The 25,176-nt window shown below is 48.6% G+C and overlaps 1 protein-coding gene across 2 annotated transcripts in view; it reads left to right on the top strand.

Moving 5' to 3' along the window:
* Window positions 1–19,395: 19,395 nt before the first annotated feature.
* ADGRE1 (adhesion G protein-coupled receptor E1) overlaps window positions 19,396–25,176 on the top strand; it is a 50,272-nt gene continuing 44,491 nt past the window's right edge. For both annotated transcript variants that reach the window (XM_059696903.1, XM_059696902.1), the window contains exons 1-2: window positions 19,396–19,472; window positions 20,401–20,433. In XM_059696903.1, coding sequence (XP_059552886.1) covers window positions 19,403–19,472; window positions 20,401–20,433 — 103 coding nt within the window. In that variant the 5' untranslated portion in view covers window positions 19,396–19,402. The remainder of the gene's footprint in view (window positions 19,473–20,400; window positions 20,434–25,176) is intronic.

Raw genomic sequence — 25,176 nt, 5'->3', positions numbered from 1 at the left:
AAACAGCTTAGTCAGTAAAATAAAATAAAATAAAATAAAATAAATAGGTTTAAAGAAAAATATCCAACAATACGGCTGGAACTAAGTTTGAGAAACTTCTACTCCCTTTGCTCTGTTCTCTTATTTTTATTGCTCAGAATTATACTTTTTGTTTTGACTCTTCCCTCCTGGCCATGGGACCTATGAACAGTGAGTGCTGGAGTGGTAAAACTTGGCAGCCCCAATCCATCTCCCAGCCCCAGACACCTGACAGTGTCTGTCCATCAACTTGACATTATGAATCAATCACCTTGAAAGTCAAGCAGGAAGTGTGTCATTTGAGGAAGAGTATTACATACCCAGTCTCGCCTCACTACCCTCTCCTGGTTCAGCCTATGTGATTGGCATCCAGAGCCTACTAATAAAAGAGCCTGTGTACACCATTTTCCCATTGTTCCAGGTATCTCCCTGTGTAAGAAACTATTCCCAAATGCAGTGGCTGAATACAGCAGCCATTATATTCTAACTAGAGGCCCAGTGCACAAAATTCATGCAGGGGGGTGGTGGTCCCTCAGCCCGGCCTGCACCCTCTCTAATCTGGGACCCCTCGGGGGATGTCTGCTCGCCTGCCTGCCTGATTGCCCCTAAACACTTCTGCCTGCCAGCCTGATCACCCCCTAGCCACTCCCCTGCCAGCCCCATCATTCACAACTGCCTTCCCCTGCTGTGACCCTCCTCCTCTGCGTGAGGTTGTGGAAACATCAGGACTGGCCTCCTCCTCCCCGTGCAGAGCCGCAGGACCCCCAGGCCTCACTGTGCGCATGGCCACCTTGTGGTGACGTCGCACGCGAGGGCATGAGAACCACCTAGGCCAGTGGTTCTCAACCTTCCTAATGCCGCAACCCTTTAATACAGTTCCTCATGTTGTGGTGACCCCAATTTCACTGTTACAAATTGAACATAATTAAAGCATAGTGATTAATCACAAAAACACATATATGTAATTATAAATGTGTTTTCCGATGGTCTTAGGCGACCCTTGTGAAAGGGTCGTTTGACCCCCAAAGGGGTTGCGACCCACAGGTTGAGAACTGCTGACCTAGGCTTTTCTTAGTATAGATTCTATTGTATTCAATTGCATGGTTCTGTGGGTCAGCAATGCGGGCAGGGCTCAGCTGGGTGAGTCTTCTGTTCTACGTGGTGCTGACAGGGATCACTCAGGAGCATTCAACTAGCAGGTGTGCTGGTCCAGAGGTCCCCCCCCCCCCCACTCATGTCAGGGCCTCGCTGTGGATGCCTGGAAGGCTGAGCTCTTCTCAGGTTCCCCCACTGAAGCTCCAGCATGCAGCCCGTCCAGCGTGGTAACCTCCCGCTGGTCAGACTTCGTACATGGAAGCTTAGATCTCCAAGCCTGAGTGTTCCAGCAAATAAACGGAAGCTGATGATGTTTTCAGCCTCAGAAGTCACAGAGTGTCACTCCCTCCAGAATTCATCGAAGGAAGCAGTCCCGCCCATCTAGATTCAAGTGGAAAAACAGAGACACCGCCCACCCCATCTCAATAGGAGAACTAAGAGTGGTCTTGTTTTAAGCCACCCGTCTTCCATCTACAGAGCTCTTATCTGCCACCTAGCCTGTCCCTCTAAGCAAGAAGTTTTTCATCCCTGTGTTGACAAAGAGAAAAACAAAACCCGCCCTTACTCAGAGAACACGTTGCTCTGTAACCTGCTTCTGCCCCAGGCACCAAGGCCACCCTTTGGCACAAGCCAGAGCTGGGAGAGCCCCCGGATGCCAGGTCATCACACGGGACATTGTTGCAACTGACTCTCCCCTCCTGCCCCATCTCAGTCCCTGACCTTTTGACTTGGAGTCACCCTTCCTCACCGTCCTCTCAACCCTGCTCAGCCCAACCTCCCACTCTCTGTCTCAGGCCCGAATACATTCTCTCACCCGGGGACCATGGATATACCTTCGCCATCGGGTGGACCACTGTCTGTATGAGAATCCAGGTTCCCTTGCAGCTGCTGGGGATGCCCTCGGATTCTCCCTCCTGCGGCCAGCTCTCCTGGCCGGCTGGGGCGAATGGCTGCAGGGGGAAGGCTGTTATCACAGTAAACCAGGGGGCCGGGCGTGGCTCTGTTGCAGAAAACACACTGCATTCATGCAGAACCGGCCAAGTTGAAAAGATCGTGGGTTCATCCAATCCCTTTCTCCTCTGATTTTATCAAACTCAAGAGGGGCTGACATTCATTAGAAACGGTTTTTCAGGTAAAACAGGGAGAGAAGGAAGGCCCTGGACTCCACAGTCACAGTGATGTTACAGTTATTTACAAGGCGCCACATTCCCCGCCAGCCCTGTAGACAGGGTGCAGACCTCCCCTCGCTCTCGCAGAAAAACTCCCTTATCCCACCAGCAGACAAGGGCAGGAGTTTCTCTTCCGGAGGTCAGGATGCTCAAAGACCTCACGTTCCTATACAACGCCAACCAGAGACGTTAGCAGGCTTTGGTTCTGTGTTGTCCAATTACACTGGCTGTTAGCCTCATGGGGCTGCTTAAATGAAAAGTGATTAAAATTTAACATCTGGTCTCTCGGTCCCATTGGACACATTTCAAGTGTCAGTAGCAACACTGTGGCTGGCGACTCCTGAACTGGGCCACAGGGAGAGCGGATTCTCCATCCTACAGAAAGGTCTGCAGGACCGTCTGCTTCTCTCAACAAACTCACAAAACCTCTGATTTCTCATTTTGGAGAAATAGGAAAACGAAGTCAAGATGACTCAATATGATCTATCGCCTCTACTGGAAAAACACACACCAAAATCCTAGTGTGTTTCTGTAGTGACACTTTTCGTGTTTCCTGCTCAGCACCCATCCCCTTCTTTTGGCAAAAGCACAGTGATCTTCCTTCTGGGAGTCCCCCCTGTCCTACTCACTCCTCACTTACTGCCGTGGGTCAGGTGGGTCTGACCCCCATCCAGCCCCAGGGCCAGGCCTACCACCAGAACATTCCTTTCCCTTGGCTGTGGTGAGCACTTCAGTCATGTGCCCAATAGGAGTCAACGCTTGAACTTTGGCTGGAATTGGTGGGAAGGGGTGTCTACCTCCTGGTTGCCAAGGAGGCGGGTTAAGGACAGGAGCTGCTGACGGCCATCATACGTTACCCAGGAGGGAGTCAGCCTTCGACTGTCTGCATCGCAGGAGAAAGCAGAGCAGGGAGAGGGTAAGAGAGGGTCCTGGTGACACTGTGGACTTCTTGGACCCAGCCCCTGACCTTTCCAGTCACATGACGCTGTTACTATGAACACCTTGGTGCTAACGATTCTTTCAAACACTCCTGCTGAGGCCTGTGCGACCTGGGCTTCTGTCACTCACAACCACAAGAACCCTGATTAGTCTGTGCTCCGAGCATGACAGTCCATTTACACAGGAAAAGGGGGCTATGTTTTCTCTACCGACATTTCAGTTCTCACGCTGTTAAGATGCACTCCATGTGCTAGGAAGGCACCAATTCCGGATGCCCTGCTCCTGCCTGGCTTGTAGCTCCCTGACCCCGGGGAGCCCGCTCCTAAGCTTGGCTACACCGAGCAGATTCTGTTCCCCGAGAACTGGGTGTGAAACATTCTGATGGAATTGGCGGAGTCATGTCCAGGGGAGCCCTAGACTGAAAGACATGTAGTTCGGCGGCAGAGAGCCCTGAGGTTGCTCCGCTCGCACCTGCCCAAGGCCTGTGTCCTCTGCATAAACCACCTTCGATTTGCACTGGTTCAGGCAGGTGTCTGATCCTGACAAGCAAATATGCCGGCGAAGAGACTATCAGAAGTCTGCAAGGTGTTTCATTTGGACCAGCCAATGCCATTTTAGGAATTGATTTCCAGAAAATAATCAAAGTATGTAACAAAGATTTAGGGGTTTCCTCTGTTTTGTTTGTTTGCTTTCTTTTCATTTTGATTTTTGGTGATGTACGTGGCACTTACTGTGAGGTACTACCAGCCTCCTCCTCTCTTGTAGGAAATAGTCAAATGGTGATGTTTATATCAAAACAGTATGAAACCTCTAATTGAGTTTAGGTTCTGGGACTACCAAGCAAGGAATTTCACTAACTCTTGATAATTATTGGGTGAACAGCACTCTTGGAAAGAGGGTTTTACCCACCGCCCTTCCATTCCCCCCTCCAACCACTGCACCATGATTTGGGAGGAAGGTACAGTAGCAGAGCCTCTGGAGTTCAAATCCCTGCTCCACCACTTAATAGGTGTGTAATTTGGGGAAAGTTGCAGGACCTACCTAGGCCTCAGTTACCCCTCCTAGAAAATGGGGGTGATAAATGCATATACAGCAGGAAGTTGCCAGAGGCTCTGATGAGCTGATGCAGAGAAAGGTCCCAGCACAGTGCGGGCATATAGCCAGGGCTCCACAAACAATACTACTGTCACTTGACAATTGGGGGATGGGACAGGAAACAGAATTCCTATATGATCCTGTAATTCCACTACTAGATTTATACCCAAAAGAATTAAAAACAGAGACTCAAGCACATATTTGTGCTTGGAGGGGTAACTTCATATTTATACTGTTGAGAAGGCACAGAGGCATACTGTGGGTGGAGGGGGCTCTCCCCAGAGCCCTTTGCTGTGGTCTGAAGGCTCTTCCAATGTCTTTAATCTCTTTCAGGGGCCTCCATGTGGGGTGTTGAGTCAGTACCCTGTATCTTCTGGGAGAGAAATATTTGATCCCAAGGAATGACTCTCTAATGGTGGAAATTCCTTCCCTCCTCCCTCCCTCCCTCCCTCCCTCCCCTCCCTCCTTCCTTACCCTCCCTCCCTCCCTCCCTCCCTCCCTCCCTCCCTCCCTCCCTTCCTCCCTTCCTTCCTCCCTCCCTTCCTTCCTTCCTTCCTTCCTTCCTTCCTTCCTTCCTTCCTTCCTTCCTTCCTTCCTTCCTTCCTTCCTTCCTTCCTCCCAGAATAGTTTATGGATTTTTAGGGAGGGAGAGGAAAAGAGAAACCAGGATGAGAGAGTGCAACATCAATTGGTTGCCTCCTGCACAATGCCCTCTACTGGGGATCAAGCCCGAAACCCTGACAAGTGCCCTTGACCAGAAATCAAACCAGCAACCTCCTGGTGCACGGGACGATGCCCAACCCACGGAGCCGCACAGCCAGATATCTAAATGGTGGAATTTCCATGAAGTAAAATGGGACAGATGTTTTTCTTTTTAACACCAGTTTACTGAGGTGTGACTGACATATAAAACACTATACATATTGAATGTACACATCGTGATGAGTTTGGAGATAAGCATTTCCTTGTGAAACCGTCACCACCAAGCCCATAGACATAGTCATCACCTCCCACACTTCCCTCCTGTGGTGGATTTTCATGGAGGGCCCCATCACGTGTTATGGGGACTAGAGACTCAGAGGCAAGCCGGTCCTTCCAGACACAGCACTCTCTGTTTCCCTGATGTTTGAGACTGGGGCTTGGGGTTCCCGGAGATCTTTCCCCATTGTGTCTCCAAGGCACCAATCTGAAGCTGTATGCTGCCCTCTCGTGGCCACCACTGATTTGGCATCAGCACCTGCAGCATTCTGTTCCTGAAAAGACCAGAATGTGAGGGGAGGCTTGAAGTCAAGCTTTTTGAGGTTTAAGGTGAAGAAGATGGGGAGCCGTGGATGGAATCGGTGGGCTTTGGCATAGAGTTCTCCAACTTTCCTGGTGTAAATAACCCGCCATGGCTGATTTCAAGTCATTGGCATCATCACCGCTTACCTCCAGTCTCTGCTTCACTTGGGAAGAGCACAGCTAAGAGCAGATAGCCAGGGCACCAGCTGAATTCTTAGGATGGCCCGAGGGCCTCATTAATTTGCATCCCCCTTCCTGTCCTGGCCCCACTCCACCCTCCCTTTCCCCCAAGCAGTAAGGGGCAGGAGAAAAAGCTGAGTAAAGATGTGGCCTCAGCTTGAGTTTACTTCCGGTTAGCTCCATGGAGAAAAACAATGCAGAGTAGCAGGCCAGAGGGTGTCTCGATGGCAGTAGGTGGTCACTATTGATCGGGTGGCCAGGGAAGACCTCTCTGACCCGAGTCATGAAGGGAATACGTCAAGGAAACACAGGGAGGAAAAATGTGTGCGTCAGGCGAGGCGTCAGCAAGCAGTTGTTCCGTCAGTAGCCTGTAGTTTGTAGACGAGAAATAACTTTATCCAAAGGAATGACTCTCTGGCAATGAAGTCAGACATTGGACAGATTTCCTTTTTAGCCGTTTTTAAAACCACTTTATTGAAGTCTGAGGAATGAGCGTGGTGAGATCAAGAAATGGTAATAAGCCCTGGCTGGTGTTTCCCAGTGGTTAGAGCGTCAGCCTGTGCACTAAAGGGTCTCTGGTTCAATTCCCAGTCAAGGGCACCTGGGTTGTGGGTTTGCTCCTTATCCCACTTTGGGGTGTGTTTGGAAGGCAACCAGTTGATGTATCTCTCTCACATTGATGTTTCCTGCCCCCCCCCCCCTTCATCCCTCCCTCCCACTCTCTCTGAAAAGCAATGGAAAAAATATCCTCAGGTAAGGTTTAGCAACAACAACAAAAATAGTAATAAGGTCAGAGTGGCCGAAGTGGAGAGAGCAAGGAGAGAGGTATAAAGTGAGATGGGTAGGGATGGGCCATGGTGAAAACTATCATTTTCTAGCCCTAAGGGGAATCCAGTGTTTCTGTACATAGTTGTGTTCTGTGCAAAGTTGCCTGGCTGAGGGCGCAAGTGGGGACTGCAACTCATCCTGAGCTAAGCCATACCCTTTGGGATTGGGGCTGCATGCTGCCGGGGCCCCTTTTTCTAGTTCTCACAGACTTTGTGTAGTTCAACAGTGGCTGCCATTGGAAGCTATTGGAGGTGTTACTAGAATGGGGACCTGGCCCTTGGCAGGTCTGTCTAGAACCAGCCAGTAGTGTGTGGGTTCTTTTATTATTATTCCTAGAGGCCCAGTGCACGGGTTCGTGCACATGGAAAGGAGGGTTCTAGGGTGTGTCCAGCCCATCTTGCCCAGTCCTGATCAACTGGACCCCAACAGCAAGCTAACCTACTTATCGGCGTGTCTGCCCCGTGGTGGTCAGTGCATGTCATAGTGACTGGTAGAACAGTCGAATAGTCGGACACTTAAAATATTAGGCTTTTTTTTATTATTAATTTTTTTTATTGTTTTATTGCTTAAAGTATTACAAAGAGTATTACATATGTCTCCTTTTTTTCCCCGCCCTTGACAATCTCCTGGCCTCCCCTACCCCCCAGTGTCTTATGTCCATTGGTTATGCTTATATGCATGCATACAAGTCCTTCAGTTGATCTCTTACCCCCCTCCCTCCTGCTCCCCAACCCTCCCCAACCTTCCCGCTGCAGTTTGACAATCTGTTTGAGGCAGCTCTGCCTCTAGGCTTTTATATATATAGATTACTAGTGGCCCGGTGCACAAAATTTTTGCACGGGGGCGGGGGGTCCCCTCAGCCCAGCCTGCACCCTCTCAAATCTGGGGCCCCTTGGGGGATGTCCGACTGCCAGTTTAGGCCCGATCCTGCAGGACATTCCTCTCGCAATCAGGGACCGCTGGCTCCTAACCGCTCACCTGCCTGCCTGCCTGATTGCCCCTAACCACCTCTGGCTCAGCCCCTACCATGGTGGCTTTGTCTGGAAGGACGTCCGGTCTAATTAGCATATTACCCTTTTATTAGTATAGATTATTATTGGATTTATTTATTTTTATTTATTTATTTATGTTAATCCTCACCCAAGGATATTTTCCCATTGATCTTTTTTTTAAAAGTTCTTTATTGTTGAAAGTATTACATATGTCTCCTTTCCCCCCATTGACCTCTCCCTAGCCATTCCCACCAACCCAGCACATGCCCTCACCCCCAATTGTCTGTGTCCATGGGTTATGCTTATATGCATATATGCAAGTCCTTTGGTTGACTGTTATTTTTTGGTTAACCCTCACCTTAGGATATTTTTTCCATTGATTTTTAAAGATAGTGAAAGAGAGGGGGAGAAAGATAAAAAAAGAGAGAGAAGCATCAAAGTGAGAGAGACATATCAATTGGTTGCCTCCCATGTGCACCCAAAAAGGGGCTGGGGAGCAAACTGACAACCCAAGTACGTGCCCTTGACTGGAAATAGAACCCACGACCCTTTGGTGTGGGAGCCGACACTAACCACTGAGTTCACTGGCCAGGGCTAGTGTGTGGGTTCTTGACTCTGTGGATCTGACTCCTCCAGGGACCTCACACAGGGCCTCTTCCATTTCATGTCCTTATTTTGTTTATCTATCATGGACACTTGACTTGGGTTGTTTCCACCCTTTGGCCGTTGTGAGTAATGCGGCTCTGAACACTGGTGTGCAGATTTCTGTTTGAGTTCCTGTTTTCCATTCCTTTGGGTATGTACCCAGAAATGGGGTTTCGCGATCATATGATAACTCTCTATTTAATTTCCTGAGGAAATACCATACTGTTTTCTACAGTGGCTGCACCATTTTACAACCCCATCAGCAATGCACAGGGGTTCCAATTTCTCCACATCCTCACCAATACTTGCCATTTTCTAGCTGTTGTTTTAATAACTGCTGACCCAATCGGTATGCAGTGACGTCTCACGGTGGCTTTGACATGCATTTCCCTAACGATTAGTGATGTTTAGCACCTTTTCGGGGATCAGAGGCTTTTGTGAGAAGATTCGGAGTCAAGAGTGAAAGTGCAAAAACTGAGTCAGGAGGAGAACCAAGATGGCGGCATGGGTTAACGCCGGAGTTTGCTGCTTTGAACAACTACTTCAAAGGTGAAACTAAAGCACGGAACGGACATCACCCAGAGCCACAGGAACGCTGGCTGAGTGGAAGTCCTACAACTAGGAGGAAAGAGAAACGCACACGGACGCTCAGAGGAGGCGCAGTGGTGGAGTCGAATTCTGAGGTGCGGAGTGCGCGGAGCGGGCTGGCGGCGGAGGGCGCGGTTGTTGTTTTCAATCGGGAGGGAGTCGCAGACTCTGAGCTCCAGGTCCGGGCGAGTCTTTGGGGACCCAGACTCAAACGGGAGAGGCGGGACTGTCTGGCTTCGGTCAGAGCGAGTGCAGCTTTCTCTCCCAGCTTTGCGGCGGGTGCTGGGACTCAGAGAGGCAGAGCCCCTGGGGACAGGACTGAGAGCCGCCATAACTGCTCTCTCCGGCCCACCCTGTTGATCCTGTGCGACCCGCCCCGCCCAAGCCCTGCACAGAGGCATTTGCCGGATAGCCTCAGGCAAAGGCTAGATTAGCACCTCCCTAGAGGACAGAAGTTCTCTCACTGCTGACACAGCTGATTCTCATAGCCACTTGGCCTGGAGGTCAAACCCTCCCTGGAATTAGCTACAACAATCAAGATTTAACTATAAGACTTCGAACAAAGACCACTAGGGGGTACACCAAGGAAGCATAACAAAATGCGGAGACAAAGAAACAGGACAAAATTGTCAATGGAAGAAATAGAGTTCAGAACCACACTTTTAAGGTCTCTCAAGAACTGTTTAGAAGCTGTCGATAAACTTAATGAGATCTACACGAAAACTAATAAGACCCTCGATCTTATATTGGGGAACCAACGAGAAATTAAGCATACACGGACTGAAATAACGAATATTATACAGACGCCCGACAGCAGACCAGAGGAGCGCAAGAATCAAGTCAATGATTTGAAATGCGAGGAAGCAAAAAACATCCAACCGGAAAAGCAAAATGAAAAAAGAATCCAAAAATGCGAGGATAGTGTAAGGAGCCTCTGGGACAGCTTCAAGCGTACCAACATCAGAATTATAGGGGTGCCAGAAGATGAGAGAGAGCAAGATATTGAAAACCTATTTGAAGAAATAATGACAGAAAACTTCCCCCACCTGGTGAAAGAAATGGACTTACAGGTCCAAGAAGCGCGGAGAACCCCAAACAAAAGGAATCCAAAGAGGACCACACCAAGACACATCATCATTAAAATGCCAAGAGCAAAAGATAAAGAGAGAATCTTAAAAACAGCAAGAGAAAGAAACTCAGTTACCTACAAGGGAATACCCATACGACTGTCAGCTGATTTCTCAACAGAAACTTTGCAGGCCAGAAGGGAGTGGCAAGAAATATTCAAAGTGATGAATACCAAGAACCTACAACCAAGATTACTTTATCCAGCAAAGCTATCATTCAGAATTGAAGGTCAGATAAAGAGCTTCACAGATAAGGAAAAGCTAAAGGAGTTCATCACCACCAAACCAGGATTATATGAAATGCTGAAAGGTATCCTTTAAGAAGAGGAAGAGGAAGAAAAAGGTAAAGATACACATTATGAACAACAAATATGCATCTATCAACAAGTGAATCTAAGAATCAAGTGAATTAATAATCTGATGAACAGAATGAACTGTTGATTATAATAGAATCAGGGACATAGAAAGGGAATGGACTGACTATTCTTGGGGGGGAAAGGGGTGTGGGAGATGTGGGAAGAGACTGGACAAAAATCGTGCACCTATGGATGAGGACAGTGGGTGGGGAGTGAGGGCGGAGGGTGGGGCGGGAACTGGGAGGAGGGGAGTTATGGGGGGAAAAAAAAGAGGAACAAATGTAATAATCTGAACAATAAAGATTTAATTAAAAAAAAATAAATAAATAAAACTGAGTCAAAAAAAAAAAAAAAAAAGAGTGAAAGTGGTTGACTTGGAATTAGTAGCAGGTGTCTGATGTATGGTTTCCAGGGATGATCTTTGAAAACTGGGAGCAGAATCTTTATACTTAAGGGTGCCAGTCCGTTCTCTGTCTCTTCCCCCCAGCCCCCACCCCATGTTTAAAACAAAGCAAGCGGCACTGATGTTTGCAAATTCTTTCCGACCATGTGTCTCATTCTCAAAAGCTTTAATTCACCTCGGGTCTCCCTCCTTTGTGGCCCTTTCTCTGCAGGAAAGATAAAAAGTAATAGAATTGGAAAGATTTAACTTTCTCCGTTGTCTGTAACCTTGACAACAGTGGCACCCAAAGATGGAGCCGCCTTTTTCATCCTCTTGCGCTCAGAACCTAGGAAAGGCTGTTGTTCCCTCCGCCCGTTCTTGCAGGTCCAGCTCGTTGCAGGCTGTGGTCTTTCTGAAGTTGCCTTCTGGGCACCTGTCACTCCCATGTCCCGGTCCCTGGGCTGCCATCATTCTCCTGCTTGCTTTTCTCTCCACCTCCTGGTCTTTTCCAAGTGATTGTGTGACCCTCTCTCTGGTCCTGCCTCGGTCTTTACATGCCCTACTTTAGAAAGGCCTCTTTCTGCAAACACTCTGGGTGTTTTAGTTGGGATGGGTAGTGCTGGCTGCTGTAACAATCAAGCTTCCCAAAAGTTTAAACGACAGACGCTTATTTCTCATGCACTCAGTCGTGCAACATGCGTGCTCCTGGTTGGATGGCTCTCCCGGGTAGCTTTCTCCCTGTCACCCTCTAGACTAGTGGTTCTCAACCTGTGGGTCGCGACCCCTTTGGGGGTCGAACGACCCTTTCACATGGGTTGCCTAAGACCATCGGAAAACATATATATAATTGTGTTTTGTGATTAATTACTATGCTTTAATTATATTCAATTTGTAACAATGAAATTGGGGGTCACCACAACATGAGGAACTGTATTAAAGGGTCGCGGCATTAGGAAGGTTGAGAACCACTGCTCTAGACCTTCCCAGATGTCCTCTGTGCAGAGGGAAAGGGGAGGTTTGGAAGACGGGCAGTATGCTTCCTGGGTGGTATTGGGCATGAGCCGGCCACTTCTGCTTTTTGCCCCGTTGGCTGGCTCTCAGCCACATGGCCACACGGATGGATGCACAGGGGCTGGGAAGTGAACGGCCGCTGCGGACTTCCGAGCAGAGGGGACAGCCCGTGAGCAGCCACAGTCTCTGCTCACTGAGGGGTCGGGTCCACACCACAGCTGCCATTCCTCTAAATGTGCTCTTCACATGGTCTCTCTCAGCACATTTCTGGGTCTAGATCGGAGGCAGATTAAGGATGGTTGTCTGCTGGCAAGGGAGAGGGGGCCAAGTTGGGGGCCAGGGGAGGAGAGAAGCTTAACCAGAGTGTGGTTAACAGGCATTTTGTTGCCATTGGTGAGTGGGGACAGCAGTTCAGCTAATCGCTTAGGCGAAGAATGGGAGTGTGACTGAGCTTGTTGTAGGTACACAAGGGGGCATCTGTGAGTCTTAGATACACGGGGAACAGGACTTACTGGCTCAACCATTGTAAAGCACACAACTCAGTGGCATTTAGTACATTCACCATGTTGTGCAACCACCACCTCTATCTTCTAGTTCCAGGATATTCCCATCACCCCAAAGGAAACCTCATTAACAGTCTCTCCCCACCCCCCGCCCCTGAAAACCACTAAAACCAGCTTTCTATCAATATAGATTTACCTATTCTGGATATTTTATATGTTGACTCATACAATACATGGCCTGTGTGTCTGGCTTCCTCATGGAGCATCATGTTTTCAAGGTTCATCCAGGTTGTAGAGAGCGTCTGTGCTTCACCCCTTTTCATGGCTGAGTCATACTCCACCGTGTGCACGTGCCACGTTCTGTTTATCCATTCATCCGTTGATGGATATTTGGGCTCTTTCTACTTTTTAGCTATTGGGAATAGTGCTTCTATGAATGGTTTTTACATTTTTAAAAAAATATATTTTATTGAATTTTTACAGAGAGGAAAGGTGAGGGATAGAGTGTTAGAAACATCGATAAGAGAGAAATATCCATCAGCTGCCTCCTGCACGCTCCCTACTGGGGATGTGCCCGCAACCAAGGTACATGCCCTTGACCGGAATCAAACCTGGGACTCTTGAGTCCGCAGGCCGACACTCTATCCACTGAGCCAAACCGGCTAGGGCTGGTTTTTACATTTTTAAATGGTGGAAGGAAATCAAAAGGAGAATAATATTTCCTGACACGTAAAAAGTATATGAAATTCGTATTTCGGTGTCCACAGAGCAAGTTTTATTGGCACACAGCCACTCCCATTCATACGGTTCCTTCCTCTATGGCTGCTTTCACACTGTACCCACAGAATTGCCACAAAGACCCGATGTCCTGCAGAGTCAAAAACATTTGCCCCTGTCCTTTACAGAAAACGTTGCTGCCTCTTGAGCTAAGGGATCACAAGGCTGGTTTTCAGCCGCCTCCTTTTCAAGCTCTGCTTGGACGACAATAATAACGCTTTCTTACTGACTTTTATGGTTATGCTCTTCCAGAGTTGGTGGCTGTAACCTAATTGAGAGAGAGCCCCGTTGTGATGCCCTGACAATAGATGGGTGTGTTCGTATGTATTCGTATGTAGTATATTGGAATTGGGATTGTAGCTGATGAGCCGTTCCTGTGCCCTTGTCCCTCTGCTAAGCACTTTCGTGGGTCACTTCACGTAGTCCTCACGGTATTTATGCAAAGTAAACATGTCGTTTTCAGTAAACCAGAAAACGGGCTCATAGAGGCCTCACATCCCAAGGTCACAGGTGAAGTGGTTGGAGCTGGAATGTGAACATAATGGGCTGAATGTGTCCCCCCGAATGCATAGTTGAAGCTCTCCCCGCCAGGACCTCAGAATGTAACTGTATTTGGAGACTGGACTGTTAAAGGGGTCTTCAAGATAATGAGGTCATTTGGAGGGCCCTAATCCAATATGACCCATATCCCTTTAAGAAGAGGAGATCAGGACGTGGGCACTCACAGAGAGACGACCATGTGAGGGCAGAGGAGTAGATGGCCTCTATATGCCAAGGAGAGAGGCCTCGGGAGAAAACAACCCTGCTGACACCTGGATCTTGGACCCCCAGCCTCCAGAGCGGTGAGACAATACATGTCTGTTGTTTAAGCCACCGAGACGGTGGTATGTGGTATGGCAGCCCCAGCGAACAAATCCAATGCAACTAGTCCTCTAAGCCAGTCCTCCAAGCTCACAGAACAGCATATTGTCCCTTATTCGGACTGTATCCTGAGGCCGTCTCCTTCCAGAACCTTCCTCTTCCTCGGAGGCTTAGGCCTGAAAGCCCATTTTCTTTCTTCTCTAGATTCTTCGAGACCCACTTCCCTCAAATTCTGGTGCCTGTTGCAGGGCGCTGTGTTTGCAGAGCAAATCTGATGAGATCGTTTCCTCTCGAAGCTTCTGCACTTGCACATCCTCTTCTGGGTCTCTGTCTGAGGGCCAGGCCCACAGTTCCTCCAGCTGCTCCTGCTGCCCCTGGCCAGATGCAGCGACAAGGAAAGGCACTGGGCATTCGGGGCGCCGAGTTTCTGCAGAAATGCGCCGAGGGGGAGCGTGTGCCGCGCTGCCTGCGCACGCAGGGGCCCGCCGACCATCGCCAAGCAGGCAAATCATTGCACACGACGCGCGGCTGCACAGACACAGAGCTCGCCAGGCGCTGCCCATTGAAGAGGAAGGGTTTCAAGAAACATTTCTTATTGGCCAGGGTGCCACTGGGAAACGGCACCGGTCTTGTTATTTCCTTTTATTTTTAAGGAAGTGTACATTTAGATGGGTTTCTTAGCTTTTTAAAAAAAGACCAGCTCTCTGATCAAACCTAAGAAGTCACACTTCCATGGAGAAACTCAGGATGCGTGTAACTCGCTCCCTCTGTAGCGCAGGAAACCACCGGGTCCCTCAGCGCGCAGTTCAGTGGACAGAGTGGTGGGCACTCTATTCGGAGCCAGCCTTACCAACGTCGTCGAGTGGTTCTGGGCCGCTTCTTTTCAGAGTGCAACACGCCCCCTAAGTCTCCTGGACCCCTTTGTGGTCGTCCCTCCCTCACCCCTGGCCCCGCGCAACCGCTGGGACTGGCGGCTGGTTTCCTCTGAACTTCAGCCCAGGCGCCTTCGCCCTGCTCCCCTACATGGACTTGCTTTGTATCTTTCCGCTGCAATAAGTCATAGCCGCGAGGGTGACCTTGCTGCGCGCTGTGAGGCCTCCTGGGGTGTCCTGGAACCCGGGGCTAGTCCTACCGAGCCCCCCTGGGGGAACCATGACCCCAGGAGGAGGAAGCCGCCCTGACCCCCCTCAGTGACCGCCGCCCTCCCAGGACCTCCGCCCTTCTCCCCGGCCGGGGCCCAGCTGCTGCTCTTCTCCGCCCCCTCAAATCCTTGGTCTTCTTTCTTGGATGCAGGAGATTCATCAGTTTCTCTTTCTTTCTTCTTCCTCACTTGTTTTTCCATTTTCTAGGATACAACAGCCAACATGATTCCTCCCCTGTCCCCAGGATGTTCCCAGTCTTTGGGAGGAAACACATTCCAACAAGTATAGATCATCCTGAGTGTTGGTGTGGGAGGAGCGCAGAAGAGGTCCCTAACCTGGAGTGGGGGTCAAGGAAGGCTTCCTGGTGGAGGTGGTATTTATGTGGGAGAGATGCACAGGATTTAAGGTGCATACCCATGTCAGACTGGGGGTCCAGAAACAGCTAAGTGTTTGATGACTGGGAGGGGTTCTTAGGCCACACCCCCTCCTGCCATAAGGATTCTTGCACACAGGGTTAATTGAGGGAGGATGCTTAGCAGAAAGGAGTGAGGGAAGCAGAGTAGGATAGAGGCCAGAGCTCAGCCTCACATCACCAGCAGCCCTGCAGCCTGAATAACACCATAGAGTTGATCTCCCCTTGGGGTGAGGGCTGACCTCTTGCCCCTTTGTGACCATCTGCTATTGGCTGTGGTCAGGTCTGAGGGCTCATGCAGTCATTGGACTGGAGGGCCTTTCTCTGGAGAAGGGAAAGCTGTGAGCTGTGAGCAGGGAACACTCCAGCTGTGGGGATGGGTGCTCCAGCTGTAACAGGTGGCTGGACAGGGCATCAACAGCGCCCACCGAGGGGCTACAGTTAGTCTAGGATGACTGGGGTCTCTGGCAGGGGGTGGGGAGCAATGAGACCAGAGGAGGAGACCAGTGTAAGACCTGGCAGGGTCTTGATGTATTCATGAGCCTGCACTTCATCCCCAGGTAATAGGGAGCCATGGGAGGACTTAGAACATAGGAGGGACATGGTCGGGTTGGGAAGGGCTGCCCTGGAACTCCCCCAGGTTCAGTGTGCGGATACACGATGTCTCTGGGGCTCCTCCAGGCTGACTTCTTCAATCTGGAGCGCCCCTAGATTTCCCCTTTGCCGGGAAAGTCACAGGGGGTTAGGCTTCTGCAAGCAGCTGTGCGTTTCCTCCGGCCCGTGCTTCCCCTTCTCCTCCCCTCGTCCCTGCAGGATCTCAGCTGCCCAGATTGTACAGCCTTGGTCACCGCCTCTGGGTTTGAAGGGTAACTGGCACCTGTGTCCTCACGCACCAGGACCCCAGCCCCCATCTGTGGTGGGGAAAACCCCTCCACATCCAAATCCCAGAGCCTGTGAATATGTGACCTGCCAGGCGAAAGGGACTTTGCAGAGGAGGTGAAGTTAAGGGGCTTGAGATGGGGACATCATTCCGGACTCTCCCTGTGAGCCTAATGTGATGACACGGGTCTTCTTAAGAGGGAAGTTGAGGGAGAGAGAAAGAATGACAGAAAGAGAATGAGAACGATTAATTGAGGCATCTTATCTATCTAATGAGAGAGAGACAGAGAGAATGAGAAAGATTAATCAAGGTAGCTATCATCTAGCTAATGAGAGAGAGGGTTTACTTGGCTGGAAGGTGATACAGTGCTGACTTGGAAGATGACGGAGGGAGCCTTGAGCCCAGGAATGTGGGCGCCTCTAAAAGCTGGAAAAGACACGGAATGGATTCTCCCCTCGAGCCTCCAAAAGGAATGCCGCCCCCTGACATCTTGACTCCAGCCCCAAAAGACCCATTTGGGGCTCTGAGCTCATAACATCATGAATTTGTGCTGTTTCAAGCCTCTACGCTGGTGGCTCATTTAGCACAGTCATTTAGCACAGTGGATACTAGTAACGACAATCATAACTTCTAGTACTGAGCATTTAATTTGTACCGGGAAGGGTTTTATGACCTTTATCGCATTAAGCCTCAAACCCTGTGAGATCATTATTGCCCTCATGTTACCGATGCGGACAATTGCTTGTGGTGTGTTGGTTACGTCTTGCTGTGTAACAGTTATTCTAAAAGCTCCACACCTTTACAGGACATATTGTTTCTTCTCCTGTAGTTTCTGAGGGTCAGGCAGGTGGCGGTGGCTTTGCTGGATGCTTGTGGATCGGGGTCTCTCATGAGGTGACCGTCAGCTGCTGTCTGGAGTCCTTGGTCCCCACACGTGGGCTCCCCGTAGCGCTATGTGCCTTTCCAACAGTGACCGGCTCTCCTTCCCTCCACTCCGCGAGTGACCCTGAAAAGGGAGAGCAAGGGGGGAGCCACAAGGACTCTTATGACCTCAGTTGTGTCTGATGCCATAATCTCAGATGATATACGATGTCACATCCTCCTTACCCTGTTCATTAGAGGCAAGTCTTAAGTCCAGTGCACACTCGAGGAAAGAGAGTTTAGGCTCCCCCTCTTGAAGGGAGGAGGACCGAAGCATTTGTGGACATGTGTCAAAATGACCGAGCTGGTCTGCCTGCCTCCTGCCCCACACTCCTGGATGCGCTGAGCAGGATTATAGATGACAATACAAGCCCCAGCAGCCCCTCCCAGATGGCAGTATTACCTCATGTACTGTGTTCCCCCTACAATGACCCTCGGAAACAGAGCCTATGCTATGCCCATTCTCCAGATGAAGAAACCGAGGCCCAGAGAGGTAAGCCACCACCCAAGGTCACTTTGGGAATATCTTGCAGAGTCAGGATTCGATCCCAGGTCTGTCACCATAATAGCCAACACGTGGAGCCTTTCCTGTGTGTCACACACACCCAGTCCTTGGATGCTCATGTCAGCCCCGTGAAGTAGATTTTACTATCATCAGGCCCATTTCACAGATGGGAATATTGAGACACAGAGAGACTGAGAACTTTCCCAGGACCCCACATGACGAGCAAATGGTAGAGATGGGATTTGAACCCCACCCCTGGGGATGTGCCGTCTGGTTCCAGAGTCTGCGCTTATCCTCCAGAGCCTCTCTTAGACACCTGGCAGCTCTGTTTAGCCTCCTTCTTGGTGCAATTTGCCAAGTTTTCACACTGGCTCTTAACTGCAGCTTCTGGGGGCAGGGCCCCTGGATGCACAAACGGGACCACTATGCATCTGCTCTAGTGGCCATAACTCCAAGATGGGTGTTTTGCTTTGCAGAGAGCAAAAGGGAGAAGGCAAGAACTGGCAGCACATTTTCTTCCAGGGAATTTGGGGCGGTTTCTGCACCTCATTTTTAGCTCCTGGCAGATGCTCTTGGTGCCTCCCCACACCCTCAGTGCATGCGAGACTGGCCTCTGTCTCTAGAACCTGTTCGGTCTCCCTGGAGACCAGGCCTGGGGTGTCCTGGGCTGATGCGAGGTTCAATGTATGACTGACAGTAGCTGGTGGATAAATACCCCAGCTCCCTCGCCCTCAGTTGGGATAACGCTGCAGAGTGGGTTCTATGCTGCCTTCAAGAGGCGCCCAATGAGGTTAAGCCCAGGTTGTCACATGTATGTGGCTTGTTAACACCTTTTGTGGGTTGGATCCCTGCCCAGCCTCACGACCTCCCCCACCCCCCGAGTTTCCTGAGAAACTACTTTCACTAGAATCCTTGCTTCGGCATCTGCTGCTGGGGGACCCTTACGAAGGCAGTCCCAGACCTCCACAGGAATGAGATTGTGTGTGCTGAGTTGGAGCCGGGAAGGGGCAAGCGTGCTGCTGTGCACCGTGGCGATGGCAGTGATGTGATCAGATACAGTGGAGAGCTGAGGAAGGTGAAATAGTCAAATCTCTAAACTTGGCAGAGGGCCCTGGATTCGAATCTCAGGTCCTCAGGCAGTCTTGGACCTGGCACATCTCCTCTCCAAAGCCTTCCTTTTCCATTTTTTTTTTTTTTTTTGGTAAAATAGGTGGAGTTGAAATTCCTACTTTGCGATGTTGACGCGACGATGTTGTTAAATTTTGTTAGCCATGTGTCTACCGCAGGGCCTGGTACGTGACAACGGAGCGCAGGGGCCCTGGAGCTTGGGGCTTGCTTCTTTGGGGGCAGGTGGCCGAAGCTCGTTTAGTATCGGCTGCAATAAAACAAGGTGATAAGAAACGGGAGACAGATGTTGGTTGGGAAGAAAAAAAGATCAGGGGGGAAGGTGAGAGAGAGAGAGAGAGAGAGAGAGAGAGAGAGAGAGAGAGAGAGAGAACAAACATAGCGGCCCACTAGCCAGACCAACTTCTCCATGGAGAAAGGAGAATTTGAGAGTTTGCACACTGTCTGCAGGAGTGGCAGCAACTCAGCAAAAAAAACGGTCCATGGGGCACTGGCAGTCATTGAGCAACTCCTGCTCCGCCCCCTCCTCCCCTGCCCCCGACATCCTCTGTTTTGTTGGGAAGCCCGAGGATGCAGAGGTCCTCCTCTTTGAATGGCAGGCGCAGCACGATGTGGACCTTCAGCCTGCTCCTCTTCTGGGGTGAGTGTGTGTTACATTCTGTCGAACTCAGAAGGCTTTTCTGGGGAGGCTCAGCCACAGCCTGACCCACAGGGAGGTTGACCTGCTGGGAGGCAAGGGGGCCAGGCTGTACCCCGGCCTCTGTCAGTCATTGCTTCTAGGCCAGTCAAACAGCTGGGGGATGGCTGTGCCAACCTGGTAAAGTGGATGGGGGGGTGGGGGTGCTAAGGGTGGCTACCTGCCCACCCCTCCTGACCTGGCAAAGCATAAAGATCTCATGAGCTGATGTAGGCAGCTCCCCAGGAAGAGCCTGCGTTTTCCTTGTCACATACGCACTCCTCCTGCTTTCATCACTTGCCCCAGAAATCGTTGGAACTTGCCCTAGTTGGTTTGCCTAATGGTTAGAGCAGTGATGGCGAACCTTTTGAGCTCGGAGTGTCAGCATTTTGAAGAACCCTAACTTAACTCTGGTGCCGTGTCACATACAGAAATCTTTTGATATTTGCAACCATAGTAAAACAAAGACTTATATTTTTGATATTTATTTTATATATTTAAATGCCATTTAACAAAGAAAAATCAACCAAAAAAATGAGTTCGCGTGTCACCTCTGACACGCATGTCATAGGTTCGCCATCACTGGGTTAGAGCATCAGACTGTGGACTGAAGGGTCCAGGGTTGGATTCCAGTCAAGGGCACATGCCCAGGTTGTGGGCTCGATCCCCAGTAGGAGGTGTAAAGGAGGCAGCTGATGGATGATTCTCTCTCATCATTGGTGTTTCTATCTCTCTCCTCTCTCCCTTCCTCTCTGAAAGCAATAAAAATATATTAACAAAAAAAAAGAAAGAAATCGTTGGCACTTAGGGAAACATGGGGACTGGCTGGGTGACAGGGTGTGTGCCGGCCAGATCTCAGGTGCATCTAATGACCTCTTTTCTCTGTTTGCAGGTTGGCAGCCCTGGTCAACACAGGCGGATTTTGGTAAGAGACTCCCCCTGATTGAAGGCAGTTGGACCTTGGATAAGTGCCTCTGTCCCTCAGTTTTGCCATCTGATTAATGGGTGCTGTATGACCCTGTGTGATGGGATAGTTGTGAGGATTCAGCCCCATGTGGAGCTGTTAAGAGGGGGCTCTGGAGTCACACTTCCTGGGATTGAATCTTGGTCCCAGTGTCATTGCCATGGGGACCTCGGGTGTTTTAGCAAATTCCAGGGACTTTAATTTCCATGAAAGTGAAGGTAAGAGAAGTGACTCCCACAGAGGTTATTTATTTATTTAAACCTTGTTGCTTTATTTTGCACTTTTTTTTTTTTTTTTTAAATATATTTTATTGATTTTTTACAGAGAGGAAGGGAGAGAGATAGAGAGTCAGAAACATCGATGAGAGAGAAACATCGATCAGCTGCCTCCCGCACATCTCCCACTGGGGATGCGCCCGCAACCCAGGCACATGCCCTTGACCAGAATCGAACCTGGGACCCTTCAGTCCGCAAGCCGACGCTCCATCCACTGAGCCAAACCGGTTTCGGCTATTTTGCACTTTTAAAATTCACAGAAAGATTCACAGTATCTGCTTTCCCCTTTTGATCGCCAAGGCTTTATAAGACAATGAAAATGTGATCACATCAATTGGGCATACTCACAAACAATGGACAATATACAAGCACATTTTTTTAATGCAGAACATTTTGCAAAATACACACTGGTACACATCAGAATTAATCTCTCCTAAAATTAGACTTTAAAGTTTAAAATCAAAAAAACACAGAGACAGATTTAACACAGACAAACCTACCAGAATAATGCTGGTGGCAAGCTTATTATAAACTGCTTTAAATGTTTAAATGTTATCTATTGAACCTACATTTAAGTGCAGTTGTGAGTAAAAGTCCTATAATTGAATGACTTTCAAGAAAGTGAACAACTCTTTTGCCTCCATGGTAGCTTCTCAAGTTTATTATTTATTTATTTATTTATTTATTTATTTATTTATTTATTTTTAAAATAAATCTTTATTGTTCAGATTATTACAGATGTTCCTCTTTTTCCCCCCCATAGCTCCCCTCCACCTGGTTCCCGCCCCACCCCATGCCTTTATCCCCCACCACTGTCCTCATCCATAAGTGTAAGATTTTTGTCCAATCTCTTCCTGCACCCTTCACACCCCTTCCCCCTGAGAATTGTCAGTCCACTCCCTTTCTATGCCCCTGCTCCTATTATATTCACCAGATTATTCTGTTCATCAGATTTTTTTATTGACTTAATTTTTAGATTCATTTGTTGATAGATACATATTTGTTGTTCCTTTGTTGTTCCTAATTTTTATTTTTGCCTTTTTCTTCTTCCTCTTCTTAAAGAATACCCTTCAGCATTTCATATAATCCTGGTTTGGTGGTGATGAACTCCTTTAGCTTTTTCTTGTCTGTGAAGCTCTTTATCTGACCTTCAATTCTACATGATAGCTTTGCTGCATAGAGTAATCTTGGTAGGTTCCTGCTATTCATCACTTTGAATATTTCTTGCCACTCCCTTCTGGCCTGCATGGTTTCTGTTTAAGAAATCAGCTGACAGTCGTATGGGTACTCCCTTGTAGGTAACTAACTGTTTTTCTCTTGCTGCTTTTAAGATTCTCTCTTTGTCTTTTGCCCTTGGCATTTTAATTATGATGTGTCTTGGTGTGGTCCTCTTTGGGTTCCTTTTGTTTGGGCTTCTCTGCGCTTCCTGGACTTGTAAGTCTATTTCTTTCACCAGGTAGGGGAAGTTTTCTGTCATTATTTCTTCTAATAGGCTTTCAATATCTTGCTCTCTCTCTTCTTCTGGTACCCCCATAATTTGGATGTTGGTACATTTGAAGTTGTCCCAGAGGCTCCTTACACTATCTTCATATTTTTGGATTCTTTTTTCTTTTACTTTTCTGGATGGGTGTTTTCTTCTTCTTCGTATTTCAAATCTTTGACTTGATTCTTGGGATCCTCTAGTCTTCTGTTGGATCTCTGTATATTATTCTTTATTTCAGTCAGTGTATGCTTGATTTCTGACTGGTCCTTTTCCATTTTTTTGGCATTCTCATTAAGATCTTTGAAGGTCTCACTAAGTTCCTCAGAGATTTGTAGAAGATTCTTGAGTAACCGTATAACTGTGGTTTTGAACTCCAAACCCAGTAATCTGCTTTCCTCCATTTCTTCCATTTGTGATATGTTTCTTCATCTCCGCATCTTGGCCACTTCCCTATGTTGACAGAGTGGCTTTGTGTGGTAGGTGTCCCACTGGGCCCAGTGGCTCAGCCTCCCTAATCACCTGAGGTGGACCCTCCGTGGGCTGGGTGCACAGTCCAGTTGTAGTTAAGCCTTGAATGCTGTTGGTATCCCTGGGAGAAAATGACCTCCAGGCCAATTGGCTGTGAGGACCCGCTGTGTCTATAGTGGAAGAACTGCTGTGCTGGAGACACCCTTATGGGGCAGGACTTGCTTCAGTGGGGCTTTGGTGCTCACTGAGTCTGCCTCTTGAGTGTGTCACTTATGGATGTGAGGAGTTGAAATCTTGTATCTGACCACTGGGTACACTGGCTTCTGGATCTCCAAGGAGGTGCAAATTCAACCACTGTGTGAGTCCGCCCAACAGTAGCTATTGCAAGATCTGCAGATTTCTCCTCTTTGTTTGGGGTTTGGAGATTTTGGAGCTCTCTGACTCAGCTGCAGTTTTTTAGGTTAGGCTGCAAAAGCGCAGGTGATTCATTTGTGCCGCTGCGCACAGCTTGGGTGGGGCGGGGTCTCAGAGAATCACCGGGGCAGAGCAAACAGTGATGGCTGTCATCAGCAGTCTCCACGGCTCCACGCATCTCCACATCTCACTGTCTCCATCTCAGTGTCTCCGCGTCCCCGAGTCCTGCGCCCCCACAGTAACAATGATCCCTGCAAGCAGTTCTGTAAGAAAGCCACCCTCGCTTTCCGACTCAATGCCAGACAGTCTGGCTTCTCCCCGTAGGAGTCTGGGTCCCTAGAGACTCGCTGGAAACAAGGTCAGTACAGTCCGGAGCTTGTATCTCCATTCCCATGCACCCAGGAGCAGCCCGGTTCGCATGCCTCCATACCTCTGCTCTTGGTGCCTCCGCACCTTCTACCCAGCCTCAATGCGCTTTTTTCCTTCTAGATGTAGAACTTCCACTCAGCCAGCTTTCTCATGGTTCTGAATGATCACCGTTTTGTCTTTTCATTGTAGTTTTAATGTGGTTGTGGGGAGCAGCACATACAGGTATATACCCTATGCCGCCATCTTGGTTGTTCCTCAAGTTTATTTTTTAAATTGTGACATCCTGACTAAATAAAATGGATCCTGGACCTATAACACGTAAGGAGAAGAAACCCATGGGACAGGGGAGAAACAAAATCAGTACATTTATTCTTTCTAAGGTGGTTGTAACAAACAAAATCATTGCTCACATCTATATATATAAAAGGCTACTATGCAAAGTGTCCCCTCAGTTCGACCACTTGCTATGATGTGTGCTGACCACAAGGGGGCGGCGAGGAGGGAAGGAAGGCCCCGGTGGGCAGCCAGAAGGCCCCAATCAGCCCTGGTCACTGGCCAGGCCTAGGGACCCTACCTGTGCACGAATTTCATGCACCAGGCCTCTAGTGAATAAAGAATACCAGAGATAATATGTAGGGTTGAGTTTTGGCTATGTACAACATCTAAAAGGCAAAAATAACAATTCAAGTTGGTCTTTTTTTAAAAAATATATATTTCATTGATTTTTTACAGAGAGGAAGGGAGAGGGATAGAGAGTTAGAAACATCGATGAGAGAGAAACATCAATCAGCCGCCTCTTGCACACTCCCCACTGGGGATGTGCCCGCAACCAAGGCACATGCCCTTGACCGGAATCGAACCCGGGACCCCTGAGTCTGCAGGCCGACGCTCTATCTATTGAGCCAAACCGGCCAGGGCTCAAGTTGGTCTTATATAGGAGACATAAGAAAATAATTGTTGCCTTCAATTCAATTTTAAATTTGTGGAATGGCATAATACATTTTTTGAGGTACCTATTCCAGGATCTGCTAAAATTATTTATACTGCTATTTCCATATTTAATAAGATGTTTATCTACTCTGGGTAGCTGTTAAGATAGTATCAATAAAGGCCACTAAAAATGATGCCAGAATTCAGGTGAGAAGAGAGTGGAAATGGGAAGAGGATGGGAGGATAATGACATTGGGTAGTAATAACAAACATAATTTTGAAGGTTTCCTAACTAATGCCACAAAATTATATATGTTGGCTAAATGCCACTGGACAGCTGGAAGTGATCAGGAAATGAGTGGAATATCCTAATCGTCCCAGTTAGATTCCTCAATAGCCTGTTATTTGGATGGCTAGCTCTTGAGGGATGGTTTACACAGACTGCTGGGTGAAAGGACACTTCACAATAAAATCCTGTTTTCTAAGTAAAGGGACCTAAATTAATGTCTGTGCGAGGCTTACTACATATTCTGCTTTGTTTCTCCCAAGAACACTTTTGAAGAATCCCTTACAAAAGCAGCAAAACAAAGAACTTTTTAGACTACAAAGAGATTAACCAAGACATAATCAGTAAATAGTTTAATCATGGATATGTTACCAGTCTTCTCTCTAAAGATAGGGAATATGGTCCAATGGCAAAAAAAAAAAAAATGTAGCTCTACTACTCCCGCAAATTCTAAATTTTTCTCTTTTAATTAGAAATTT

This window comes from Myotis daubentonii, chromosome 5, assembly GCF_963259705.1.
Source record: "Myotis daubentonii chromosome 5, mMyoDau2.1, whole genome shotgun sequence".
Taxonomy (NCBI): Eukaryota; Metazoa; Chordata; class Mammalia; order Chiroptera; family Vespertilionidae; genus Myotis; species Myotis daubentonii.
This window is presented reverse-complemented; position numbering and strand designations above follow the sequence as displayed.